Genomic DNA, 26333 nt, shown 5'->3' with positions numbered 1-26333 from the left:
TAAAGGAACCTCCATACTGTTCTCCATAGTGGCTGTATCAATTTACATTCCCACCAACAGTGCAAGAGGGTTCCCTTTTCTCCACACCCTCTCCAGCTTTTATTGTTTGTAGATTTTTTGATTATGGACATTCTGACTGGTGTGAGGTGATACCTCATCGTAGTTTTGATTTGCATTTCTCTAATGATTAGTGATGTTGAGCATTCTTTCATGTGTTTGTTGGCAATCTGTATATCTTCTTTGGAGAAACGTCCGTTTAGGTCTTCTGCCCATTTTTGGATTGGGTTGTTTGTTTTTTTGATATTGATCTGCATGAGCTGCTTGTAAATTTTGGAGATTAATCCTTTGTCAGTTGCTTCATTTGCAAATATTTTCTCCTGTTCTGAGGGTTGTCTTTTCATCTTGTTTATGGTTTCCTTTGCTGTGCAGAAGCTTTTAAGTTTCATTAGGTCCCATTTGTTTATTTTTTTTCTTATTTCCATTTCTCTAGGGGGTGGGTCAAAAAGGACCTTGCTGTGATTTATGTCATAGAGTGTTCTGCCTATGTTTTCCTCTAAGAGTTTTATAGTGTCTGGCCTTACATTTAGGTCTTTAATCCATTTTGAGTTTATTTTTGTGTATGGTGTTAGAGAATGTTCTGATTTCATTCTTTTACATGTAGCTGTCCAGTTTTCCCAGCACCACTTATTGAAGAGGCTGTCTTTTGTCCATTGTATGTTCTTGCCTCCCTTATCAAAAATAAGGTGACCATATGTGTGTGGGTTTATCTCTGGGCTTTCTAGCCTGTTCCATTGATCTATATTTCTGTTTTTGTGCCAGTACCATACTGTCTTTTTTTTGTTTGTTTTTTAAATTTGTTTTTGGCTGTGTTGGGTCTTCGTTGCTACGCACAGGCTTTCTCTGGTTTCAGCAAGCGGGAGCTACTCTTCATTGCCGTGCGCGGGCTTCTCATTGCGGTGGCTTCTCTTGTTGTGGAGCACGGGCTCTAGGCACGCGGGCTTCAGTAGTTGCAGCACGTGGGCTCAGTAGTTGTGGCTGTGGCCTCTAGAGCACAGGCTCAGTAGTTGTGGCGCACAGGCTTAGTTGCTCCGCAGCATGTGGGATCTTCCTGGACCAGGGCTCAAACCCGTGTCCCCTGCATTGGGAGGCAGATTCCTAACCACTGTGCTACGAGGGAAGTCCCATACTGTCTTGATTACTGTAGCTTTGTAGTACAATCTGAAGTCCAGGAGCCTGATTCCTCCAGCTCTGTTTTTCTTTCTCAAGATTGCTTTGGCTATTCGGGGTCTTTTGTGTTTCCATACAAATTGTGAAATTTTTTGTTCTAGTTCTGTGAAAAATGCCATTAGTAGTTTGATAGGGATTGCATTGAATCTGTAGATTGCTTTGGGTAGTATAGTCATTTTCACAATGTTGATTCTTCCAATCCAAGAACATGGTATATCTCTCCACCTGTTTGTATCATCCTTAATTTCTTTCATCAGTGTCTTATAGTTTTCTGCATACAGGTCTTTTGTCTCCTTAGGTAGGTTTATTCCTAGGTATTTTATTCTTTTTGTTGCAGTGGTAAATGGGAGTGTTTCCTTAATTTCTCGTTCAGATTTTTCATCATTAATGTATAGGAATACAAGAGATTTCTGTGCATTAATTTTGTATCCTGCTACTTTACCAAATTCATTGATTAGCTCTAGTAGCTTTCTGGTAGCATCTTTAGGATTCTCTATGTATAGTATCATGTCATCTGCAAACAGTGACAGCTTTACTTCTTCTTTTCCGATTTGGATTCCTTTTATTTCTTTTTCTTCTCCGATTGCTGTGGCTAAATCTTCCAAAACTATGTTGAATAATTGGACTTCTTTTTGTTGAGCCACGCTGGCATCTGATACGGGTTTGTGTGGATGCATGGCAAAACTGGACTTCTCAATGCTCCCAACTGCACAGAGTGTTTAAGCAACCTGTAAATTGATTTGCATTTTTATTAAGTTGTTGGAATTATTTATATATTCTGAATGCAAGTCTGGTGTGTTGTGAATATCTTTCCCCAATCTGTGGTTTGCCTATTCATTTTCTTAATGGTGTCTTTTGATAAGCAAAGTTAAAAAAATTTTTGAGTCCTTTTTTTTTGCAGTCCACGGGCCTCTCACTGTTGTGGCCTCTCCCATTGCGGAGCACAGGCTCCGGATGCACAGGCCTAGCAGCCATGGCTCACGGGCCTAGCCACTCTGCGGCATGTGGGATCCTCCCAGACTGGGGCACGAACCTGTGTCCTCTGCATCGGCAGGCGGACTCTCAACCACTGTGCCACCAGGGAAGCCCTGAGTCCTTTTTTTAATTGTAAAATATACATAACAGGTGGCTTCCCTGGTGTCACAGTGGTTAAGAATCTGCCTGCCAATGCAGGGGACACACGTTCGAGCCCTGGCCTGGGAAGATCCCACATGCCATGGAACAGCTAAGCCCATGCACCACAACTACTGAGCCTGAGCTCTAGAGCCCGCAAGCCACAACTACTGAGCCTACATGCCACAACTACTGAAACCTGCGCGCCTAGAGCCCATGCTCTGCAACAAGAGAAGCCACAACAATGAGAAGCCCGCACACCGCAATGAAGAGTAGCCGCCGCTCACCGCAACTAGAGAAAGCCTGCGCACAGCAATGAAGACCCAACACAGCCAAAAATAAATAAATAAATATATACATAACATAACATTTATCATTTTAACCCTTATTAAAATGTATAATTCAGTGGCATTAAGTATATTCACATTGTTGTGCAACCATCACCACGATGCATTTCCAGAACTTTTTTTTTTTTTTTTTTTTTTTTTGCGGTATGCGGGCCTCTCACTGTTGTGGCCTCTCCCGCTGCAGAGCACAGGCTCCGGACGCGCAGGCTCAGTGGCCATGGCTTACGGGCCTAGCCACTGCGCAGCGTGTGGGATCTTCCCGGACCGGGGCACGAACCCGTGTCCCGAACCCGTGTCCCCTGCATTGGCAGGCGGACTCTCAACCACTGCGCCACTAGGGAAGCCCTTCCAGAACTTTTTAACCATCCAAAGCACAAACTCTCTACCTGTGAAACAGTAACTCCCGTTCCCCTTATCCCCCATTCCCCTTTCTATCTCTGTGAATTTGCTTATTGCAGGTACCTCATATAAGTGCATTCATACAATAATTGTCATTTTGTGTCTGGCTATTTCACTTAGCATAATGTTTGCAAGATTGATCATGTTGTAACGTGTCAGGATTTCATTCCTTTTTAAAGGCTAATTAATAATTCATTATATGTACATACCACATTTTGTTTATCCATTCAGCTGATGATGGACATTTGGGTTTTCCCCACATTTTAGCTATTGAGAGTAATACTGCCATGAATATTGGTGTGCAAAGTAACTGTTTGTGTCCCTGCTTTCAGTTTGTCTGGGTATACCTCTGGAAGTGGGATTGCTGCACCATTTTACGTTCTCACCAGCAATGCACCAGGGTTCCAATTTCTTCATATCTTCTCCAACACTTCAGCCATCCTAATGGGTCTGAACTGGTCATTGTAGTTTTGGTTTGCGTTTCCCTAATGAGTAATGATGTTGAGTATGTTTTCATATGCAAATTGGCTGTTTGTATATCTTCTTTGGAGAAATGTCTATTCAAGTCCTTGGCCCATTTTTATTTTTAAAATTTTATTTTTTATTGAAGTATAATTGACTTACGATATCATATTAGTTTTAGGTGTACAACATAGTTATTTGATATTTTTATACATTACAAAATGGTCACTGAAGTCTAGTTACCATCTGTCACCTTAAAAGGTTATTATATTATTTACTATATTCTCTGTGCTGTACATTGCATCTTGTGACTTACTTATTTTATAACTGGAAGTTTGTACCTCTTAATCTCCCTCTCTGATTTCACTCATCCCCCCTCCACTCCCCTCCCTTCTGGCAACCACCAGTTTGTTCTCTGTATCTGTGAGTCTATTTCTGTTCTGTTCTGTTTGTTCATTTTTTTTTTAATTCCACATAAGTGAAGTCATACAGTATTTATCTTTCTCTGACTTATTTTACTTAGCATAATACTCTCTAGGTCCATCCATGTTGTTGCAAATGGCAAGATTTCATTCTTTTTTATGGCTGAGTAATATTCCTTTGTGTATATATACCACATCTTCATTCATCTGTTGATGGACACTTAGGTTGCTTCTGTATATTGGCTATTGTAAATAATGCTGCAGTGAACATAGGGGTGCATATATCTTTTTGAATTAGCATTTATGTTTTCTTCAGAAAAATAGCCAGAGTGGAATTGCTAGATCATGTGGTAGTTCTATCTTTAATTTTTTGAGGAGCCTCCATACTGCTTTCCATAGTGGCTGTACCAATTTACATTCCTACCAATAGTGCACGAATGTTCCTTTTTCTCCATATCCTCGCCAACATTTGTTATTTGTTGTCTTTTTGATAACAGCTATTCTGACGGGGAGGTGATATCTCAGTGTGGTTTTGATTTGCATTTTCTTGATGATTAGTGATGATCTTTTCATGTGTCTCTTGTCCATCTGTATGTCTTCCACAGAAAAATGTCTATTCAGATCCTCTGCCCATTTTTTAATCAGGTGTTTTTTTTTTTAAATTGAAGTATAGTTGATTTACAATGTTGTGTTAGTTTCTAGTGCACAGCAAAGTGATTCAGTTTTATATATATATAAAACGTGTATTATTTTTCAGATTCTTTTCCATTATAGTTTATTATAAGATATTGAATATAGTTCCCTGTGTTATACAGTAGGACCTTGTTGCTTATTTATTTTATATAGTTTATATTTGATAATCCCAAACTCCTAATTTATCTCTTCCCTCTTGGGTAACCATAAATTTGTTTTCAGTGTCTGTGAGTCTGTTTCTGTTAGTCTGTTTTGTAAACAAGTACGTATGCATAATTTTTTTAGATTCCACATATAAGTGATACAATGATATTTGTCTTTGTCTTACTTACTATGATAATCTCTGGGTCCATCCATGTTGCTGCAAATGGCATTGTTCTTTTTTTATAGTTGAGTATATTCCATTATGTATATATATGCACCACATCTTCTTTATCCATTCATCTAGGTGTTTGTTTTTTTTTTGATGTTGAGTTGTATGAGTTCTTTGTATATTTTGGATTATAACCCCTTATCAGATATATTGTTTGCACAGATATATTGCTGTGCAAAAGCCTTTTAGCTTTTGATGTAGTGCCATTTGTTTATTTTTATTTCCCTTGCCTAAGGAGACATATCAAAAAAAAATTGCTAAGACTGATGTCAAAGAGCATACTACCTGTGTTTTCTTCTGTAAGTTTTATGGTTTCAAGTCTTACTTATATTTAAGTCTTTAATCTATTTTAAGTTTATTTTTGTGTATGGAGTGAGAAAGTAGGCCAGTTTGATTCTTTGGCATGTAGCTATCCAGTTTTCTCAACACTGTTTATTGAAGAGGCTGTTTTTTCCTCATTGTATATTCTTGCCTCCATTGTCATAGATTAATTGACCCTATTTCCCTAGTTTGAAATTAGGGAGTGTTACACCTCCAGCTTTGTTCTTCTTCTGAAGGTTGTTTTGGATATTTGTGGTCTTTTACGGTTTCACACAAATTTTAGAATTATTTGTTCTAGTTCTGTGAAAAATGCCATCGGTATTTTGTTAAGGATTGCACTGACTCTGTAGATTGCCTTGGGTAGTATGGTCATTTTAACAATATTCTTCCAACCCATTGGAATCCATTCTTCCAATCCAATATTCTTCCAGCCAAATGGAAAGTATATCTTTTCATTTGGTTTTGTTATCTTCAGTTTCTTGAATGAATCAATGTCTTATAGTTTTCTGAGTACACATCTTTTTACCTCCTTGGTTAGATTTATTTGTAGGTATTTTATCTTTTCAATGCAGTTGTAAATGGTATTGTTTTCTTAATTTCTCTTTCTGATAGTTTGTTGTTAGTATATAGAAATGCAACAGATTTCAGTATATTAATTTTGTATCCTACAACTTTACTGAGTTCATTTATTCTAATAACATTTTGGTGGCATCTGTAGGATTTTCTGTATATAGTATATGTATATGTCATCTGCAAACAGTAACAATTTTACTTCTTCCTGTCCAATTTGGATAACTTTTATTTCTTTTTCTTGTGTGATTGCTGTGGCTAGGACTTCCAATACGATGATGTTGAATAAAAGTGGCGAGAGTGGGCACTCTTGTCTTGTTCCTGATCTTAGAGGAAAGATTTACGGCTTTTCACTGTTGGGTATGATGTCGGCTGTAGGTTTGTCATCTATGGCCTTTATTATGTTGAGATATGTTCTCTCTACCAACTTTGTTGAGAGTTTTTTTCATCATAAATGGATGTTGAGTTTTGTCAAAAACTTTTTCTGTATCTATGGAGATGATCATACGATTTTTATTCAGTTTGCTGATGTGGTGTATTATGTTGATTGATTTGCAGATATTGAACCATCCTTGCACCCCTGGGATAAATTCCATTTGATCATGGTCTTAATCTTTTTTTTTTTTTTTAAGATGTTGGGGCTAGGAGTTTATTAATTAATTTATTTATTTTTGCTGTGTTGGGTCTTTGTTTCTGTGCGAGGGCTTTCTCTAGTTGTGGCAAGCGGGGGCCACTCTTCATCGCGGTGCGTGGGCCTGTCACTATCGTGGCCTCTCTTGTTGCGGAGCACAGGCTCCAGATGCACAGGCTCAGTAGTTGTGGCTCACGGGCCCAGTTGCTCCACGGCATGTGGGATCCTCCCGGACCAGGGCTCGAACCCATGTCCCCTGCATTAGCAGGCAGATTCTCAACCACTGCGCCACCAGGGAAGCCCTGGTCTTAATCTTTTTAAAGTATTGTTGAGTTCAGTTTGCTAATATTTTGTTGAGGATTTTTACATCTGTGTTTATAAGTGATATTTAACCTGTAATTTTCTTTTTTTGTGGTGTCTTTGGTTTTGGTAGCAGGGTGATGCTGGCCTAGTAGAATGAGTTCAGAAGCATTCCTTTCTCTTCCATTTTTTAGAGTAGTTTGAGAAAGATAGGTATTAACTCTTCTTTAAATGTTTGTTAGAATTCACCTGTGAAGCTGTCTGGTCCTGGACTTTTGTTTGTTGGGAGGTTTTTTGTTTGTTTGTTTTTACTCATTCAGTTTTATCATTGGTAATCACTCTGTTCATATTTTCTATTTCTTCTCTTTTAAAAAATTTTATTGAAGTATAGTTGATTTACAGTGTTGTGTTTAATTTCTGCTCTACAGTAAAGTGACTCAGTTACACATATATATATATTCTTTTTCATATTCTTTTCCACTATGGTTTATCATAGGATATTGAATATATTTCCCTTTGCTATACAGTAGAACCTTGTTGTTTATCCATCCTATATATAATAGTTTGCACCTGCTAATCGCAAACTCCAATCCTTCTCCTTCCCTCCACACTCCCCCCCCCCACCCCCGGCAACCACAAGTCTGTTCTCTATGTCTGTGAGTCAGTTTTTGTTTCATAGATATGTTCATTTGTGTCATATTTTAGATTCCACATATAAGTAATATCATATGGCATTTGTCTTTCTCTTTCTGACATACTTCACTTAGTATGATAATCTCTAGGTCCATCCGTGTTGCTGCAAATGGCATTATTTCATTCTTTTTAATGGCTGAGTAATATTCCATTATATATATATATATATATATATATATATATATATATATATACACACATCACATTTTCTTTATCCATTCATTCAATGGATTCTATTTCTTCTTAATTCAGTCTTAAGAGATTGTATATTTCTAGGAATTTATCCATTTTTCCTAGGTTGTCAGTATAATTGTAGTAATTTTTAAATTTCCTTTGTATTTCTGTGGTGTTGGTTGTGACTTCTCTTTCATTCTGATTTTATTTATCTGGGCCCTCTCTCGTTTTTTCTTGATGAATTTGGCTAAAAGTTTATGAATTTTGTTTATCTTTTCAAAGAACCAGCTTTTAGTTTCATTGATCTTTTCCGTTGTTTTCTTCCGCCTCTATTTCATTTCTTTCTGCTCTGATCTTTCTTTCCTTCTACTAACTTTGGGTTTTGTTTCTTCTTCTTTCTCTAGTTCATAAAGGACATGTACAGTTAGATTGTTTGATATTTTTCTTATTTCCTGAGGTAGGCTTGTATTGCTATAAATTTCCCCTTTAGAACTGCTTTTGCTGTGTCCCATAGGTTTTTGGATCATTGTGTTTCCATTTTCATTTGACTTTAGGTACTTTTTTATTTCCTCTTTGATTTCTTCAGTGACCCATTAGTTGTTTAGTAGCATACTGTTTAGCCTCCACATGGTTGTTTTTTGCAGTTTTTTTCTTGTAGTTGATTTCCAGTTTCATACCTTGTGGTTGGAAACAATGCTTGGTATGATTTCAGTCTTTATAAATTTATTGAGACTTGGTTTGTGGCCTAGCATGTGATCCATCCTGAGAATGTTTCACGTGTACTTGAAAATAATGTGTATTCTACTGCTTTTGGATGGAATGTTCTATGTATATATCTTGAGTCAATCTGGTCTAATGTGTTATATAAGGCCAATGTTTCCTTATTGATTTTCTTTCTGGATGATCTGTCCATTGATGTTAAGTGGGGTGCTAAAATCCCCTACTGCTGTTGTGTTACTGTCAATATCTCCCTTTATGTTTGTTAATATTTGCTGTATGTATTTAGGTGCTCCTATGTTGTATGCATATATATTTACAATTGTTATATCTTCTTGTTGGATTGATCCCTTTATCACTGTATAATGTTCTTCTCTGTCTCTTGTTACAGTTTTTGTTTTAGAGTCTATTTTGTCTGATATGGGTATAGCTACCCCAGCTTTCTTTTAGTTTCCATTTGCATGGAGTATCTTTTCCATCCCCTCACGTTCAGTCTCTGTGTGTCTTTAGATCTGAAGTGAGTCTTACAGGAAGCATATATGTGGGTCTTGTTTTTTTATCCATTCAGCCACTGCATGTCTTTTGATTGGAGCATTTAGTTCATTTGCATTTAAAGTAATTATTGATAGGTATGTACTTATTGCCATTTTGTTCACTGTTTTCTGGTTGTTTTTGTAGTTCTTTTCCTTTTGAAAAAGAAAGGTTCCTTTCTTTTTCTTTTGCTCTCTTACCTTGTGATTTGATGACTGTCTTTAGTGTTATGTTTGGATTCCTTTCTCATTTGTGTGTGTATTTATAAAAGGTTTTGGTTTGTGGTTACTGTGAAGTTAATACATAACAATCTATATATATGTACGTGATTATTAAGTTGACGAGCTCTTACGTTTGAATGCGTTCTAAAAACCTTGCATTTGTACTTCCCTCTTCCCCCTCCCACGTTTAACATTTTTGACATCATATTTTATGTACTTATGTCTGTGTGTCCCTTAACTACTTATTGTGGATATAAATTATTTTACTATTTTTGACTTTAACCCTTCCTAATAGCTTTATAAGTGGCTGATTTGCTAACTTTACTGTATATCTGCCTTTATCAATGGAATTTTTCCTTTTTAATTTTCGTATTTATAGTTGTGGCCTTTTCTGCTTTGAGAAGTCCCTTTAAACATTTATTGTAAAGCTGGTTTAGTGTTGCTAAACTCTCTCAGCTTTTGCTTGTTTATAAAAATCTTTATCTCTCCTTCAAATCTGAATGACGTTCTTGGAAGGTAGAGTGTTCTCGGTTGTAGATTTTTTTTCCCCTTTCATCACTTTGAATATATTATGCCACTCCCTTCTGGTCTGCAAATTTTCTGTTGAAAAGTCAGCTGACAGTCTTACGGGAGTTCCCATGTATGTAACTAGTTGTCCTTCTCTTGCAGCTTTTAAGATTCTGTCTTTATCTTTTAATTTTTGCCATTTTAATTATAGTGTGTCTTGGTGTTGACCTCTTTGGATTCATCTTGTTTGGGACTCTCTGTGTTGCCTGGACTTCTGTATTTCCTGGATGTCTGTTTTCTTTCCTAGGTTAGGGAAGTTTTCAGCTATTTTCTCCTCAAATAAGTTCTCTGCCCCCATTTCTCTCTTTTTTCCTTCTGGGACCTCCATAATGCAAATGTTAGTATGATTGATGTTGCCCCAGAGTTCTCTTAAACTGTCCTCATTTTTTAAAATTCGTTTTTCAGCTTAGGTGATTTATACTATTCTGTCTTCCAGTTCACTTATCTGTTTCTCTGTATCATCTAATACACTGCTGATTCCTTCTAGTGTGTTTTTTATTTACATTATTATATTCTTCAGCTCCATTTGATTCTTCTTTATATTTTTTAACTCTTTGTTAAACTTCTTACTGTGTTCATCCATTCACCGAGTTCATTAAGCTTCCTTATGATTATTACCTTGAACCCTTGATTGGGTAGATTGCTTATCTCCACCTCGCTTAATTCTTCTGGGGTTTTGTCTTATGTCTTCACTTGGGATATATTCCTCACTTTGCCTGATTCTCTGTTTATTTCTATGTATTAGGTAGGTTGGTTACGTTTCCCAACCTTGGAGAAGTGGACTTATATAAGAGATGTCGTATGGGCCCAGCAACACACTCCCCTCTGGTTACCAGAGGTATGGGCTCTAGGGCTATGGGCTGCATGGGCCCTTCAGTTGTGGCAGGGTTGATTATTGTGGGTGTGCTGTTAGGTGGGGCTGGCCCCTGACCCAGTTGGCTGCCAGGCCCTACCTTGTGTGGTAGTTACCAGCTCGCTAGTGGGTGGGGCTGGGTCCCATTGTGGCTGACTGCCTGTCCCAGGAGGGTCCTGGGGCTGGTGCTCACACTCTGGTGGGTGGGGCCTGATCCTGGGGTGGTGGCTGTGGGGCCCTGGGGGACCAGGGGCTGGTGCTGGCTGCTTGTGGATGGGGCTGAGTCCTAGGGCAGCTGTCAGAAGGGGCTGGGGGGGTCTCAGGACTGGTGCTAGCCCATTGGTGGGTGGGCAAGCCCCCAGCACTAATAGGTAGAGAGAGGGAGGACACCAAAATGGCACTTGCACACACCACTGTCCTCATGGTAGAATAAGCTCCCCCAAAATGGCTGTTGCCAGCATCTGTGTCCCCAAGAGGAGTCCCAGTGGCCTCCTGTCTCTCTGGGAGACTCTCCAAGATCACCAAGTGGGTCTCACGCAGCCTCCTTTACAATTACTGCCTGAGTGCTGGGACTTGGGAGTATGTGAGAATTTTCATGTGCCCTTTAAGAGTGGAGTCTGTGTCTCCTACAGCCCTCCAGCTCTCTTGTAAGTAAGCCCCGCTGGCCTTCAAAGCCAGACATTATGGGGCTCATCTTCCTGGTGCAAAGCCCCTGGGCTGGGGAATCCAATCCAGGGCTCAGATGCCTCAGTCCTTGGGGAGAACCTGGGCAGTTGTGATTATCCTTCCATTTGTGAGTTACCTACCCAGGGGTGTGGGTCTTGACTATACCACATCTCCACCCCTCCTACCCATCTCATTGTGGTTTCTTCTTTATAGCTAGAAAATCTCTTCTGGTAGTCTTCAGGTTGTTTTTATAGCCAGTTGCTCTCTAAATAATTGTAATTTTGGTGTCCCATGTGAAGAGGTGAGCTCAGGGTCTTCCTACTCTGCCATCGTGGCCACACCTCCCTTTGCCCATTTTTTTTCTTTTTTTATAAATTTATTGTATTTATTTATTTTTGGCTGCGTTGGGTCTTCGTTGCTGCGTGGGCTTTCTCTAGCTGCGGTGAGCGGGGGCTACTCTTCATTGTGGTGCATGGGCTTCTCATTGTAGTGGCTTCTCTTGTTGTAGAGCACAGGCTCTAGGCGTGCGGGCTTCAGTAGTTGAGGCATGTGGTCTCAGTAGTTGTGGTGCACAGGCTTAGTTGCTTTGCGGGATGTGGGATCTTCACAGGCCAGGGATCGAACCCGTGTCCCCTGCATTGGCAGGCGGATTCTTAACCACTGCGCCACCAGGGAAGCCCTGCCCATTTTTAAATTGGTTTGTTTGATTTTTGTTGTTGTGTTATAGGAGTTCTTTATACATTCTGGGTATTAATCTGTTAATCAGATATATGATTTGAAAATATTTTTTCGCATTCTGTGGGTTGTTTTTTATTATATTGATTGTGTCCTTTGATGCACAGAAGTTTTAAATTTTGATGTAGTCCATTTTATCTGTTTTTTTCTTTTATTGCCTATGCTTCAAGTCCATTCCTAAATCCAGTGTCATGAAGCTTTTCCCTGTGTTTTCTTCTGAGAGTTTCATAGTTTTAGCTCTTATGTTTAGGTCTTTGATCCATTTTGAATTGATTTTTATAGATGGTGTAAAGTGAGAGTCTAACTTTATTCTTTTGCATGTGGATATCCAGTTTTCCCAGCACCATTTGTTGAAAAGACTATCCATTCCCCATGGAATGCCTTGGCACTCTTGTTGAAAATCATTTGATCATATATGTGAGGGTTTATTTCTGAGCTCTCTATTCTGTTCCATTGGTCTTGATACCAGTACCACACTGTTTTACTGCAGTGTCGTAGTAAGTTTTTTTGAATTCAGGGTATATGAGGTCCCCAGCTTTGTTCTTCATTTGCAGTATTGTTTTGGCTATTTGGGGTCCTCTGAGTTTCCATATGATTTCTAGGATGGATTTTTCTGTTTCTGCAGAAACTGCCATTGGGATTTTGATAGGGGTTGTACTGAATCTGTAGATTGCTTCGGGTAGTATTGTCATGTTAACAATATTAAGTCTTCCAATCCATGAACACAGCATGCCCTTCCATTTATTTATGTCTCTTTTCATTTTGTTCAGCAGTGTTATGTAGCTTTCAGTGTACGTCTTTCACTTCCTTGATTTAATTTATTCCTCAGTATTTTATTGTTTTTGATGCTATTGTAGATAGAGTTGATGATTTCATTTTCAGATTGTTCATTGTTAGTGTATAGAGATGTGACTGATTTTTGTCTCTTGATTTTGTATCCTGCAAGTTAGCTGAAATTTGATTATTATAACAGTTTATTGTGGAACCTTCAGGGTTTTTTGCATAAAAGGTCTGTCATCTGCGAACTGAGATAATTTTACTTCTTCCTTTTCAATTCAGTTGCCTAGAAGTTTTAAATTTTGCTGCTGAAATCCAGTTTATCAGTTTTTTCTTTTTGTTGGTGATTTTTGTTTTCTCTAAAAATTTTTCATGTATACTAAAGACATGAAAATATTCTCCAGCTTTCATCTAGAAATTTTATAGTTTTAGCTTATATGTTTAGGTCCATAATCCATCTGAAATTAATCTTTGTATATGGTATGATGTAGTGGTCAAAGTTCTTTTTTTCCTTATAAATATCCAGTTCTAGCACCATTTGTTGAAAATACTTTTCCTTTTCCCATTTAATTGCTTTGGTACCCTTGTTGAAAATTATTTGACTGTATATGTGTGATTTTATCCAGGGCACTCTGTTTTGTTTCCATTAATCTGTTTTTCTGTCCTTTGTTATGTTTTCTTGATGACTATACCTTGAAAAAAGTCATCTTGAGATCAGATAGTATATGTTCTCAATCTTTGTTCTTCTTTTTCAAGATTGTATTAGCTAGTCCAGGTGTTTTTTTTGTTTTGTTTTTCATTTCCATATAAATTTTAGGATCAGCTTTTCAATTTCTACAGTAGGCCTGCTGGATTTTTGATGGAGATTACATTAAATTTATAGGTGAATTTGGGGAAGAATTGACATCTTAACAATATTGAATCTCCCTATAAATGAACCAAAAAATAACCATTTATTTAGGTTCTTTAATGTTTCTCAGCAGTTTTATAGTTTTCAGTATAGAGGTGTTATACATCTTTTGTTAAATTTATTTCTAAGAATTTTATGGGTTTGGATGCTATTGTAAATTGTGTTTTAAAAATTTCCTTTTCTAATTGTTCATTGCTAGTATATGGAAATACAATTGATTTTTGTATATTGACTACGTATTTTGTGTGAATGCTTAATTTACTTATTAGTTCTAGTAGTTTGGTAGATTCATTAAGATTTTTTACATATATAACCATGTCTTCTGCAAATAAATAATTGTATGCTTTCCTTTCCAATTTATATGCCTTTTAATGTCCATTGACAGATGACTAAATATGTATATTCCTTTATATATATATATATTTAAAGGAATTAAAAAGGGATTAATAAAGGGAAATTTATAGCATTTAAATATATAGATATTTAAACAAGACAAAAACTTCAAAAGATTACAGATTTATAGATTAACACCCCTCATGAACATAGACATAAAAATCCTTAATAAAATGTTAGTAAATCAAATTTAGCAATATATATGTGATACTCGTGACCAACTGGAGTTTATCTAAAAATGCAAGATCTGTATACCTTTTGAAAATCATTCATTGTACCTCACTGTATTAAAGGAATAAAGAAGAAAAATAATATAATAATTTTTATAGATACAGAAAGACTATTTGACAAAATTAAACATCCATTCATGATTAAAAACTCTCAGCAAACTAGGAATAAAAGAAAACTTTGTCAGTCTGGTAAAGGACATCTACAAAAAACCTACCTACAGCTGACATCATACTTAATGGTTAAATACTTTATACTTAAAATCAAGAATAAGGCAAAGATGTCTGTTTTCACCCTTCAATTCAATATTATACTGGAGGAACTAGTCAGTGCAATAAAGAAAAAAACAGAACTACCATATGATCCAGCAATTCTACTTCTGAGTATTTATCCAAAAGAACTGAAATTAGGATCACAAAAAGATATGAGCCCCCCCGTCCCCCCAACCAATGTTCACTGCAGCATTACTCACAATAACCAAGATTTGGAAACAACCTAAATGTCCATTGACAGATGAATGGATAAAGAAAATCTGGTATATACATAAATGGAATATTTCCCTTAAGCCTAAAGAATTTCTTTTAGAATTACTTTTTTAGTGCAAGTCTGTTGGAGAGTAATTCCTTCAGCTTTTGTCTTTTGAAAATACATTTATTTCTCTTTCGAAGGATATTTTCATTGAATTTAGAATTTGAGGCATTTTTCTTTCAGCACTTTAAAGATACTGTTCCACTATTCTCTGCCTTTCTTGTTCTTGATGAGAAGTCAGCCATTATTCTTATCATTGTTTCTCTGTATGTCATGTGTCCTTTTTTCTCTGACTGCTTTCTAGATTTTCCCTTTATATTTTGTCAGTTAATCTATGACAAAGCAAGAATATACAAGAATATACAATGGAGAAAAGACCGTCTTTTCAATAAGTGGTGCTGGGGAAACTGGTCAGCTACATGTAAGAGAATGAAATTAGAACATTTTCTCACACTATGTACAAAATTAAACTCAAAATGGATGAAAGACCCATGTAAGACCAGAAACCATAAAACTAGAAGAAAACAAGGGCAGAACACTCTTTGACATAAAGTATAGAAATTTGGGGGAGGATCAGGTCCTAAGGCAAAGGAAACAAAAATAAAGAAATTCCACCTAATTAAACTTAAAAGCTTTTGCACAGCAAAGGAAACCAACAAAATGAAAAGACAACCTACCGAATGGGAGAAAATATTTGCAAACGATGTGACTGATAAAAGGTTAATATCCAAAATATGGAAACAGTTCATATAATTCAAATATCAATAAAAACAAACCATCCAATTAAAAAAATGGGCAGAAGACCTGAATAGACATTTTCCCAAGGAAGACATACAGATGGCCAACAGGCATATGAAAAGGTGCTCAGTATCACTAATCAGAGAAATGCAAATCAAATGAGATCACCTTGCATTTGTCAGAATGGCCATCATCAAACAACAAATGTTGGTGAGGATGCGGAGAAAAGGAAACCCTACTACACTGTTGGCGAGAATGTAAATTGGTGCAGCTACTGTGGAAAACAGTGTGGAGGTTCCTCAAAAAACTGATCCAGCATGTGATCCAGCAATTCCACTCCTGGGTATTTATACGGAGAAAACAAACACTAATTTGAAAAGATTGCATCCCACTGTTCATAGCAGCATTATTTATAACAGCCAAGATATGGAAGCAACCTAAGTGTCCATCAACAGCTGAATGGATAAAGAAGATGTGAGATATATATATATATAGAGAGAGAGATACACACACAATGGAATATTTATTACTCAGTCATAAAAAGAATGAAATTCTGCCATTTGCAACAATATGGATGGACCTAGAGTGATGGACCTTAGTGAAATCAGTCAGAGAAAGACAAATACTGTATGTTATCACTTATATGTGGAATCTAAAAAATAAATGAATGAATAATAAAACAGAAACAGACTCACAGATTTAGAGAACAAACTAGTGGTTGCCAGTGGGGAGAGGGAGGAGGGGAGGGGCAAGATAGGGGTAGGGGATTAACAGGTACAAACTACTATGTGTACAATATGTAAGCTACAAGGATATATAGCCAATATTTTATAACTTTAAATAGAGTGTAATATATTAAAATTTTGAATCACTATGTTGTATACCTGCAACTAACATAATATTGTAAATCAACTATACGTCAGTAAATTAAATAAGTAAAAAAACATTTATTGCTAATATACTTTTCATTTCTAAAGTTTTTATTTGCTTTTTAAAAATACAGTTTTTATTATTTATTTTAATTAATTTATTTGGTTGTGCCGGGTCTTAGTTGCGGCTCATGGCCTCCTTAGTTGTGGCATGTGGGCTCCTTTGGTTGTGGCAGGTGGGCTCCTTAGTTGCGGCATGCGGGCTCCTGAGTTGTGGCATGCAAACTCTTAGTTGCGCATGCATGTGGGATCTAGTTCCTTGGCTAGGGATCGGACCTGGGCCCCCTGCATTGGGAGCATGGAGTCTTAACCACTGCACCATTAGGGAAGTCCCCAAAATACAGTTTTTATATCTCTGCCAATATTCTCCATCTTTTATGCATGTTATACCTTTTCCACTAGATCCTTTAACGTGTTTTTCACAGTTATTTTAAAGGTCCTGTCTGATAATTCCAACATTTGGATCACCTCTGGGTCTTGTTCTATTGGACTGTTTTCCATCTTGTCAGTGGGTCACATCTTGCTTTATCACGTCTCACTTTTAAAATTAAAAGCCAGACGTTGTGTCTAAAAGAGTCATGGAGCCTAAAGTAGAAAGGGCAGCTGTTGGTGCAGGTAAGTCAGTTTAGTGTGTAGTTGAACTGGGTCTGCGCTCTGTTGTTGCTTTATTTAGCATCAGTTCAGAGAATTCCCTGGTGGTCCAGTGGTTAGGATTCCACGCTTCCACTGCAGGGGGCACAGTTTCGATCCCTGGTTGGGGAACTAAGATCCTGCAAAACTAAGATTCTTTAAAAAAAAAAAAAAGAATCAATTCACTACTGCTTTCAAATTTTTAAGGATGCTATCAGAACCTTCCTTTTAGCTGGACTTGGGATCTGAGTGTCTGGAGGGTTTGACTCAGTTCTTCTGCTTTACCCTAAGCCTTTATCAGGTACCTTAAGAGTATGGTCGAGGGGTTTCTCTTTTGACTCTCTAGCCCCTCCCTCAAACATAGATGGCCACTGCTCTGGCTAAACTTCTCTGTCCTGATGTCTATTGGCTGTCTTTTTTGGTAATCCTTCTGAGATAAAATCATTTTTTTTCTTCTAGCCATTGTAGTCTGCAGATCAAAGCTCTGGCCAAAATCCATGCCTTTGTTCAAGACACGTGAGTGTTGCCCCTTTCCAGAATTCACCTATTTCAAGGGAAGATCTTTATGTTTTGTTCCTCCTCCTGAGCTCTTTGTTTATTTCATTTACACAAACACTTAAAAATACCTACTTTTTTTAATCTCATACTTTGCTGTAGTCTGTGAAGGATGCCAGAGGAGCATATGGCATGAACCTTGCCCTCAAAGATTATGTTGTCTTTGGACAGACAAGGGTAAGCCAGGAAAAGGATACAGGAAAGTTGTTAACAGTGCATCAGAGGATGTAGAGTGGCATAGCATGCGTAGAACGTCTAACGTTCAGGGGACACAGAGTAAAGAGTGATCAAGAGAGGAGATGTAGGACTGGTCAAGGAAAACCTCTGGTAGGGGGTGAGCATAAGTTAATTCAGCTTTCTGGGACGTGGTGACATCCTGGGATGGACTCAATGTGGCCTTTGTCAGAGGAGCCAGCATGTGCCGATGGGTAATTGGAAGAAGGGTGTGTGGGGACCCTGACATCCAGGGTGGTCAGGAGGGTGGTCTCCTCCCTTCCCTTTGTGGTGGGACAAGGAGGCCATCTCACTTTGTGTATATCTGAGCTCCTGTCTCCAAGAGGCAGAGGCATGGGAGTCTTATAAGCACCCTGTGTAATGGCAACTTGGCCTCGTATGTGCATGTGCACACTGACGTCCTCTCTCTGGGGTTCTGATGGGTGCACGGGAGGCACACTCCTTGTATGCCTTTGACGTTTTAGTCATTTACTGGCTTCATTTTCCCAGGACACTGAGTGAGCCTCGGCAGGCAGAGATCCGGAAAGAGTGCCTCCGGCTTTGGGGGGTGAGTGTCTCCCCAGCCCATTTTTGCTCCAGGGCAGGGAAACTTTAAAGAAGAATGGGACTGACTCCCAACCCGGTCATCTTAGGGTTCCCCGCCCCTGCCCCAATGAAGAGATCTGCCTACCCTCACAGCACTCCAGAATTGGATGTCTCAGCATTGTTGGGAGTAACCTCCTTGGCCCTTTCACTGCTCGTTTAGCCCTGCAGGCTGGTTAGCAAGGACAAAGGTGGTGGGTAAACAGGCCTCATTTTCCTGCTGGTGGCCCTGGGTAGCAACACTGACCACAGAGAGCCCCAGAGAAAGGTAAGTGGCCTTTGGGGTGTGCTACCACAGGGCCTGAAAGGGAGCAGTGACTGAATTAGCCAACTCCACTCCCAGCCCACCCCAGCTTCCTTTGTTGTGTGCCATTTCCTCTTGCCCAGCCTGAGCCTAAGCCCTTGCCTGCGTAAACTCACACACAGCCTTGGTCAAAATGCGTTTGAAAACCAAAGCTCTTTGCTGTCTTGTTTTAGATCCCAGACCAGGCTAGAGTTGCTCCTTCTTCCACAGACCCAAAATCTAAGTTCTTCGAGCTAATCCAGGTAAGCTTGGTATCTGGTGAAAATAAAAAGTTAGAGAGGCCTAATTAGATGTAGTATCACTGAGACCCCCAGATGCCTGGCCTCCAGAGGGCTTGTGCAGGTACCACATGGGTTCCCGGGGCTGGGCTGAGGCCACCACAGATGGGAATTTTTGGTGTAGGGTGTTGAGTTCCCTGGGAGCCCATCAGGCTGCCTGAAGATTCTTGGCCCGAGATGTGTTCTGTTCAGCATTCCCGCTGCCCAAAGGGTGGTGCTGGCTCTCACTCCCTGGCAAGTTTAGGGTCCTGTGAGTGTGCCTGCAGGGGAGACATGAAGTATGGGATGATCTTAGGCTGGGGAGCTGGTCAGAGGGCCAGGAGGGGCTGCCAGGAGAGCTCACAGTGGAGCTGGCCTAAACTTAGACTTTCTGTTCTGTTTCTGGTGAGTGGTCCTCAGAATTCTTCTGCCCTATGTTTTCCTACCACCTGACTTCCAGCTTTTCCCTGGGCTTTATTTAAATCTGGCCCAGATCATGGGCCATTGTGCTGGTTAGGGACTGGAGAATGAGGTTCAAGATGGCCTCAAAAAAAAAAAATAGCACGTGTAAATTTTTCTGAATGGGTAGAGAGATTACTTAGCTGCTTTCAAACCAACTGCTTGCAAGTCTTTGCCTTCAGTTTTAGTGAAGGGGAGGCTTTTATATTCTGGTGACATTTCCTTATAGCTCTGGTAAATCGATCTGTACTCTGGGGACTCGGTGTTCTTTCCTTTCCCAGGCTCTCCTAATAGATCCTAAAGGAACACTCCAAGCAGACAGAATTAGATCCCAGTTAGTGCATGTGTAGGTAGAGCAGGGGGCATGTTTCAGACAGCAAGTGCTTCCTGTCCCTCCCCTCCCCCAGCCTGCCCTAACTCCCTGCCCCACTCCCCACCCTCCAGGCACCCGTACTGAGCGCCTGTCCCTTCCCCCAACCCAGCCGTGTTTTCTCTGACCCGGGGCTGCAGGGCACTGAGATCGACATCTTCAGCTATAAGCCCACGCTGCTTACTTCCAAAACCCTGGAGAAGATCCGCCCAGTGCTCGACTACCGCTGCATGGTGTCTGGCAGTGAGCAGAAGTTCCTCATCGGCCTGGGGGTAAGTCTGCAGCTGGCTTCCTACCCAGCTTGGGTGGTGGAAGCTTGCTGTCTGTCTGTGGGAATCTGGACAGCTGCCTGCCACACTTGGTGCACGTTCTCTTGGCACCAGGGAGCTGGAGCTTTGACTGCAGGGAAGGTATTTCTTGAAACTTCACTTCCTTTCTTCCTCTAAGTTAGCCAAATATCATTCATTCATTCTTTCTATCTTTCATTTATCCATGTATTTGCTTATTCACCTCCATGTATCGCTAAAGGGAACACTGCCTCCTTTCTTGTGATGTGGAGCTTCCTAGGCTAGCAGGATGGTCAGTAGGCTAAGCTGGCTTGAGCCCATGCAGCTATTTCTTTGCACCACCACCACCATCCCACGTCATCCCCTGTCTTTGGAGTCTAAAATGAGGTGAGGGAAAACCTTGGCAGTTCTATATCTTAATTGGGTAAAGTCCTCATTGCTCTTTCTTTTCACTCTGAGTTGTCTTTATAGTTTTATCTCTTCTTCCTCACTTACTTTCTCTGTGTCCTCTCACACTTTATCTTTTTTTACTTTCTCTCTGCTCTGCTCTGTTCTCCGGACCCTTCACCAAACCCACTTCAGACATACACCAAGCTGGATCTTTCTTGAGGGCCTCTGATCATGAACTCAGGCCTCTTGAATAGTGCCCTGAGCCTGTTCCCTCCCAGTGGGACAGTCAGAGCTCTCCTCTTCCACTGAGGCAGTGGAGGACAACACTGTCATTATAGTGTACGAAGTATAACTGACTAATCTCTCTGAGACCTTTTCTTCTGGCATTTCCCAGCCCCATCAGCTTGTAGCCACCAACTAAAAGCCCTTTTGAGAGCTGAGCTTCTCACCACTCAATGTCTTTGTCTGCCTGACCTGGCCCTTTCTCTCTGCCCATAGAAGTCTCAGATCTACACATGGGATGGCCGCCAGTCAGACCGCTGGGTCAAGCTGGACCTGAAGACAGAGCTACCCCGGGACACTCTGCTCTCTGTGGAGATTGTCCATGAGCTGAAAGGGGAGGTTAGAGGTGGTTCTGCTCACGTGTATGGCTCTGCCATCTGGGGAACAGCTGGGCCTGTCCCTTCGCCCCCATGCCCCCTGAGTTAACTGGGTTATGTGTATGTGGTGCCTGAGAGGGCCCAAGGCCTGGCGAATGCTTTGTAATTGTTCCTCCTCCTCGAGTAGTTGCTCTAAGCCATGGCATATTCAGGTAGGAAGGACCACAGTCTCCTTATGTTTAGGAGATCTTGATCATCTCTGTGTAGCAAAGTCCCTGGTGAACCTGCTGCATATTTTTTAGCTGCTGATTGTTATTGACCAAGGATTCCTTGGGAAAGAAGCAACTTGTTATTTCCCATGAGCTTTGGGTATTACAGCCATACAGATAACTTTCAGAACAGTCAGTGGGAACAGTTGGCCAGAGTGGGAAGCCAGGGCCTGCTGGAGCACCATGGCGGCAGCCTCACTGGGTTTGAGATTCAAGGGGGCTCATCACCCATCACCTCAGGCCTCTGTCTTCTCAGAAGCATGGGCCAGCCTGGTGCTGAGAATCAACTGGGAGGGAGGTGAGAGAAATATCCTGTGTTTAGAGCCCTTCCCTTCCCCCGGCTATGTGTAGAATGGAGGCCAGCGTGCCACCGTGGGCAGAGTGAGCCCCAGGCCAATTCCTGGCAGGGTGGGCAGCATACTTGTCCTTCTAGGGGAAGGCCCAGCGGAAGATTAGTGCCATCCACATCCTCGATGTCCTTGTGCTGAATGGCAGCGACGTGCGGGAGCAGCACTTTAACCAACGGTCTGACCTGGGCCCTGGGGGAGGGAAGGTGGGCCGGGGTGGGCCAGGGCAGCTCTATGGCGGCAGCCTCTGTGGCTTGGGCCTCTCCCAGGCTTTCTCTGCTTAAGAGCATCCTCAGAGTTTCCCTCTTCTACCCACTAGCTGGTTCCAAGGGCAGGGTGAGAAATTGGTGTTGACACTCCCAGTTACCAGGACTTGGGCCTTGATTTCATACATACTAGCACACTCTATTTTGCCTCAGCTGTTCAGATCAGAGGTGATGTTTGTTTTAAGGCTGAGCAAGAGGGTGACCTTATGGGGAAGAGGGAGGGTCTTCTCCTCTGAAGAATGTGTTCTGTTCTTGGTGGTCCCACTTAAGTCAGTTTATGGATCCCACAACTCCCACAGAGGTACTTTTGTTCGTGGATAGATTCCTAATCAGTCGTTTAAAACGGGGGTACAAAAAGGAGAGACATCTTACACCGCTATGGTGCTGAAGTCACTCCTAAGTTGGTTCATCTGAGTGGGTGTACTGTGGTATCTGTGGTTTGGGGTGAAGGAGCCGACGCACAGAATAAAGATGATGCTTGAAGTTCTGGTGGAGGTGACTGAACACAGCCGAAGTTACACTTCAGGGAAACCAACCAAGATGTATTGAAAGTAGAGGTCAGAATCCAGAGTGGGGGAGAGGGCGTTCATGACGACATCACTGGAGAAGGGCAAGGGTGGGCTTCCTGGGAGACATGAGTGCTGCCTCTTGGAGCAGTTTTGCTGCAGATTCAGGAGTGTACTCCCACTGGTGCCATGACAGTGCCCTGGGGCTGCAGGTGCTGGTAAAGATACCCTTACTTGCCTCTGAGAGACTCTGTTTGGATTGTAGAATTCAGCTTGCTGAGAAATTTGTGAAAGCTGTTTCCAAGCCCAGTCGGCCTGACATGAATCCCATCAGGTGAGCAGATCATCTCTCCCCCCAAATCCTCCTCTCCCATTGCTTCTTTCTGGCCAGTGCCTGCCTCCCTGTCCTGTGAGGGCTGGGAGGGCTCAGTGGAGGAGACCAGACCAGGCTGGCATTAGAGATCAGACTGCCATTGAGTGATTTGCTTGGGGGTGCTGGGTAGGTGACTCCTTTGCCCCAGAGTATCCCCCATTCCTGCCTGTCACAGTGGGCCAACCTCCACAGGAGAGGTTCGTTCCTCAGGTTTAAGGCATCCTCATTTAAGACACACATGCCTCTGAGAGCACTAACACACCTTGTGAGCCACACATTCATGCTTGAATATCATTAGCATATCAATCCTGGCCTTTTCATTTTTTTCAGGTAAGAAAAGGGTGCTGAGGGAATGGGAGTTTTTGAACATGAAAAAGAAAAGGTTGGTTTGAGGTAATGGGATCCTTGGTGCATGGAAAGAAGGCCATGGTTTGTTGCCACGTTAGGTAATGTAAAAGTTCTAGGCCTTTAGAGGGTAACAGTGAGGGAGCAGACAGATGGAACAGACTTTTCCAGTCTGGGCTGAGGTCTGAGGTTATTATCTTTGGGGCTTCATGTGACTAGAGACTGAGGTACATTTTATCAAAATAATTTTCATTATTCTTTTTAATACAGATTTACATAGGATTAAATCCAATAGTGGGAATGCACTTTTAGAAGTCTTCTGAAAGTCTAAAAGTAATTTTTTCTTGCACTTTAAAATGTCCTGTCTGCCGGTTCCTGAGAAGCAGCTTCCAGGGGTCCTGCCTCTGCTGCTTGTGACGGTCTGGTTGCTTGGCTTCTGGGCACCTTACTCAGTAGCAGTTCCAAAGGCGTGTTCAGGGGCCCCCAGAGGTGGAGGGCTGGGCATCAAACAGGAGCCTTGCATCCTGGGTAGGGGGGTCTCCTCACCCCTAATGGTAATAGGCCTATTAGGACGATTTGGAAGCAACTCTGTTACAGGAAGGCCTAAAATCCATGTAGACAGACCTGGGCAAGAGCCTGGCCCTTGGTGTTCTGGCCTCTAGAGATGGTGACGGTGACCCAGGGTGGGAATGCTGACAGGCACATCTTGGTCTGCCAGACCTTCCTCTTTCCCCCACCTGACTTCCTGAACCATAGCTGCGCTCCCCAGGTGCCCTGGGGCAGGCTCCAGGAGGTGCTTGGCAGCTCTGAAACCTAGGGCTTGTCTGTGGAGGGTGGCAGTGACAGGCTAGGGGTCCTCATTCTTGGTGGGTTGGGTGGTGCAGGGCCTGAGGCAGAAGGTGAGGATAGGCACAGCCTCCTGCCTACCAGCTGCTGCCCAGACAAGTGTCCCACCAAGAATCCTTTGTCAGCTCTTTGTCCGTCTGTCCACAGGGTGAAGGAGGTATACAGGCTGGAGGAGATGGAGAAGATTTTTGTCAGGTGAGTGACTCAGCCAGCGTAGCTCAGGATTTGAGAGGAGTTGGGGTGGGGGGCATGGCAGTGTCCAGGATTCGTTCTCTTTTTCTGTAGCGGTGGGTTAGGGGTGTGGTGGTGAGTTGCCCTGGTGGCTGCCTCTACCGCCCCCCCACCTCCTTTGCCTGCGTGGCTCAGCTGCAGCCAAGGGCCCCCCAGCTAAGAGCTGATTCAGCACTGTCAGGAGGGGAGCCGGGCGGGTGTGTGTCAGGCAGAAATACGGGCTCACTGATGCTGTAACAGTTACGAGGGGTGTGTGCGTCAGACAGAAATACCAGCGGGCTTGTTGATGCTGTAACAGTTACGATTGTCCCTGCTAGGGGCAGAGCATCAAGCTGCTTGAAACACTATAAATCCCAGCTCCTGGTGCTGACAGAGAGATTGAGCCTGGAGGGGTAGAGGGGGTGTAACTGCTTCCTCATAATCTTGGCGGTGTGCAGGGTGCTCAGATCTGAGGGTCTCATCCTGGGTGTGCCCCTGTGGCCACTGGAGCTGGGCTGGGTCTCAGTGCTCCCGAATTAACTCTTTAGTAGCCACACTGATGCCATGGGTGGTGAACTGAAGATCCAGTGGCACTCGTAGTCAGATCTTACCCTTACCGGTGTCACCCTGACACCCCGCAAACAGCAGCAACATAGCAGGGGCATGTGTCACTTCCCTGCCTCCATTGCTTAGTTGGGAGTTCAGAGCCTGAGTTCTAAACCCAGCACCGCACTCAAACTCACTTTCTGTGTGGCCTGGAGCAACTCAAGTCTCTGCCTCAGTTTCTCATGTTGAACTGAGGTAAAGTACTGTGGTTGGTTGGCTGATTTTGACATTAGCCAGAGACTAACGTTAGGGCTCTCTCTCTCTCTCTCTCTCTCTCTCTCTCTCTCTCTCTCTCTCTCTCTCTCTCTCTCACACACACACACACACACACACACACACACACACACACACTCACGCTTCCTGTTTGCATGCCTACTCTGGAAAATCAAGGTTGGAAATGAAGATCATCAAGGGCTCCAGTGGCACGCCAAAGCTCAGCTATACAGGGCGGGACGACCGGCACTTTGTGCCCACTGGCCTCTACATTGTCAGGACAGTGAATGGTGGGTGATGAGCCACTGTTCCCTAACCCCACTCCCTCAGCCAGGGCAACTGGCCCAGACCCTACTTGAGCCAGAGCTAAGGGCTCCCTACTGAGGTGGGCATTTCTTTGAGGTGTATGTTGAGCGGGACTGTGTTCCCTGAGCCTCTTCTGTTCTTCGGTGGATCCTGGGGGGGTTGTGCTGGGGCTGGAGAGAGGGGAGCCCAACTTGTATATGCACACGTGGTGTCCTCATGGCAGGAGAAGGGCCTTCGCAGTGGGCAACAGCAGATCCAGAAAGTCAAGCTTGGCCATTCGTATCACCTGTAGAATCCTTTTTCCTTAGTACCCTCTGGCTAACAGACTCCTACTCCCTCTGCCAGGGCCCGAGAGATGTTGCCCTGGTAGCAGGTTGGCGGGACTGGGGAGAGTTGTTGAGAATTATCTTAGTTGTCTTCCTGGAGCCCCTTTGGGCGGGTGATGAAGGCTGTGTCCTCACAGGCTCTTCTCCGCTGCTGTTTGGCGGGGATGGGAGTGGAGGAACGGGCGTGAAGGAAGGCATGCCCTTCACTGGACTGACCTGTCCCCCATGGGTATTTTGTGTCCTTTCTGGGCTTCTTCCCCCTTTCCTTCTGTCAGAGCCATGGACTATGGGATTCAGCAAAAGCTTCAAGAGGAAGTTCTTCTACAACAAGAAAACCAAGAACTCTACCTTTGACCTCCCTTCAGACGCCATTGCTCCATTTCAGTAAGTAGTCTTCTTCCAGGCCTGCCCCCTGCAGCCCCAGGTACTCCTGCTAGAATGCCAGCCTGACCTCTCGGGGCACACCCGGGTCCTGAGACTGACTGCTGCCCATGCAGGGGCTTCCCACGAGGGTATGGCTGTGATGGTTGGGGGT

At 42.2% G+C, this 26333-nt stretch overlaps 1 protein-coding gene across 8 annotated transcripts in view; it reads left to right on the top strand.

Annotated features, from left to right (window-relative positions):
- Positions 1 to 26333, top strand: part of CMTR1 (cap methyltransferase 1) — a 59756-nt gene that overhangs the window by 31557 nt on the left and 1866 nt on the right. For 4 of the 8 annotated variants that reach the window (XM_067753116.1, XM_067753113.1, XM_067753120.1 and 1 more), the window contains 10 exons: positions 17608 to 17664; positions 18427 to 18484; positions 18997 to 19065; positions 19984 to 20181; positions 21085 to 21207; positions 21888 to 21979; positions 22839 to 22907; positions 24285 to 24332; positions 25344 to 25456; positions 26074 to 26182. In XM_067753116.1, coding sequence (XP_067609217.1) covers positions 17608 to 17664; positions 18427 to 18484; positions 18997 to 19065; positions 19984 to 20181; positions 21085 to 21207; positions 21888 to 21979; positions 22839 to 22907; positions 24285 to 24332; positions 25344 to 25456; positions 26074 to 26182 — 936 coding nt within the window. Of the gene's footprint in view, positions 1 to 17607; positions 17665 to 18426; positions 18485 to 18996; positions 19066 to 19983; positions 20182 to 21084; positions 21208 to 21887; positions 21980 to 22838; positions 22908 to 23276; positions 23640 to 24284; positions 24333 to 25343; positions 25457 to 26073; positions 26183 to 26333 lie in introns of those variants that run through there. The other 4 variants (XM_067753115.1, XM_067753117.1, XM_067753119.1 and 1 more) reach the window with 3 other exon arrangements.

Source organism: Pseudorca crassidens, chromosome 10 (genome assembly GCF_039906515.1).
Source record: "Pseudorca crassidens isolate mPseCra1 chromosome 10, mPseCra1.hap1, whole genome shotgun sequence".
NCBI lineage: Eukaryota > Metazoa > Chordata > Mammalia > Artiodactyla > Delphinidae > Pseudorca > Pseudorca crassidens.
Note: the sequence above shows the minus strand (reverse complement) of the source record. Positions and strands in the feature narration are given on the sequence as shown.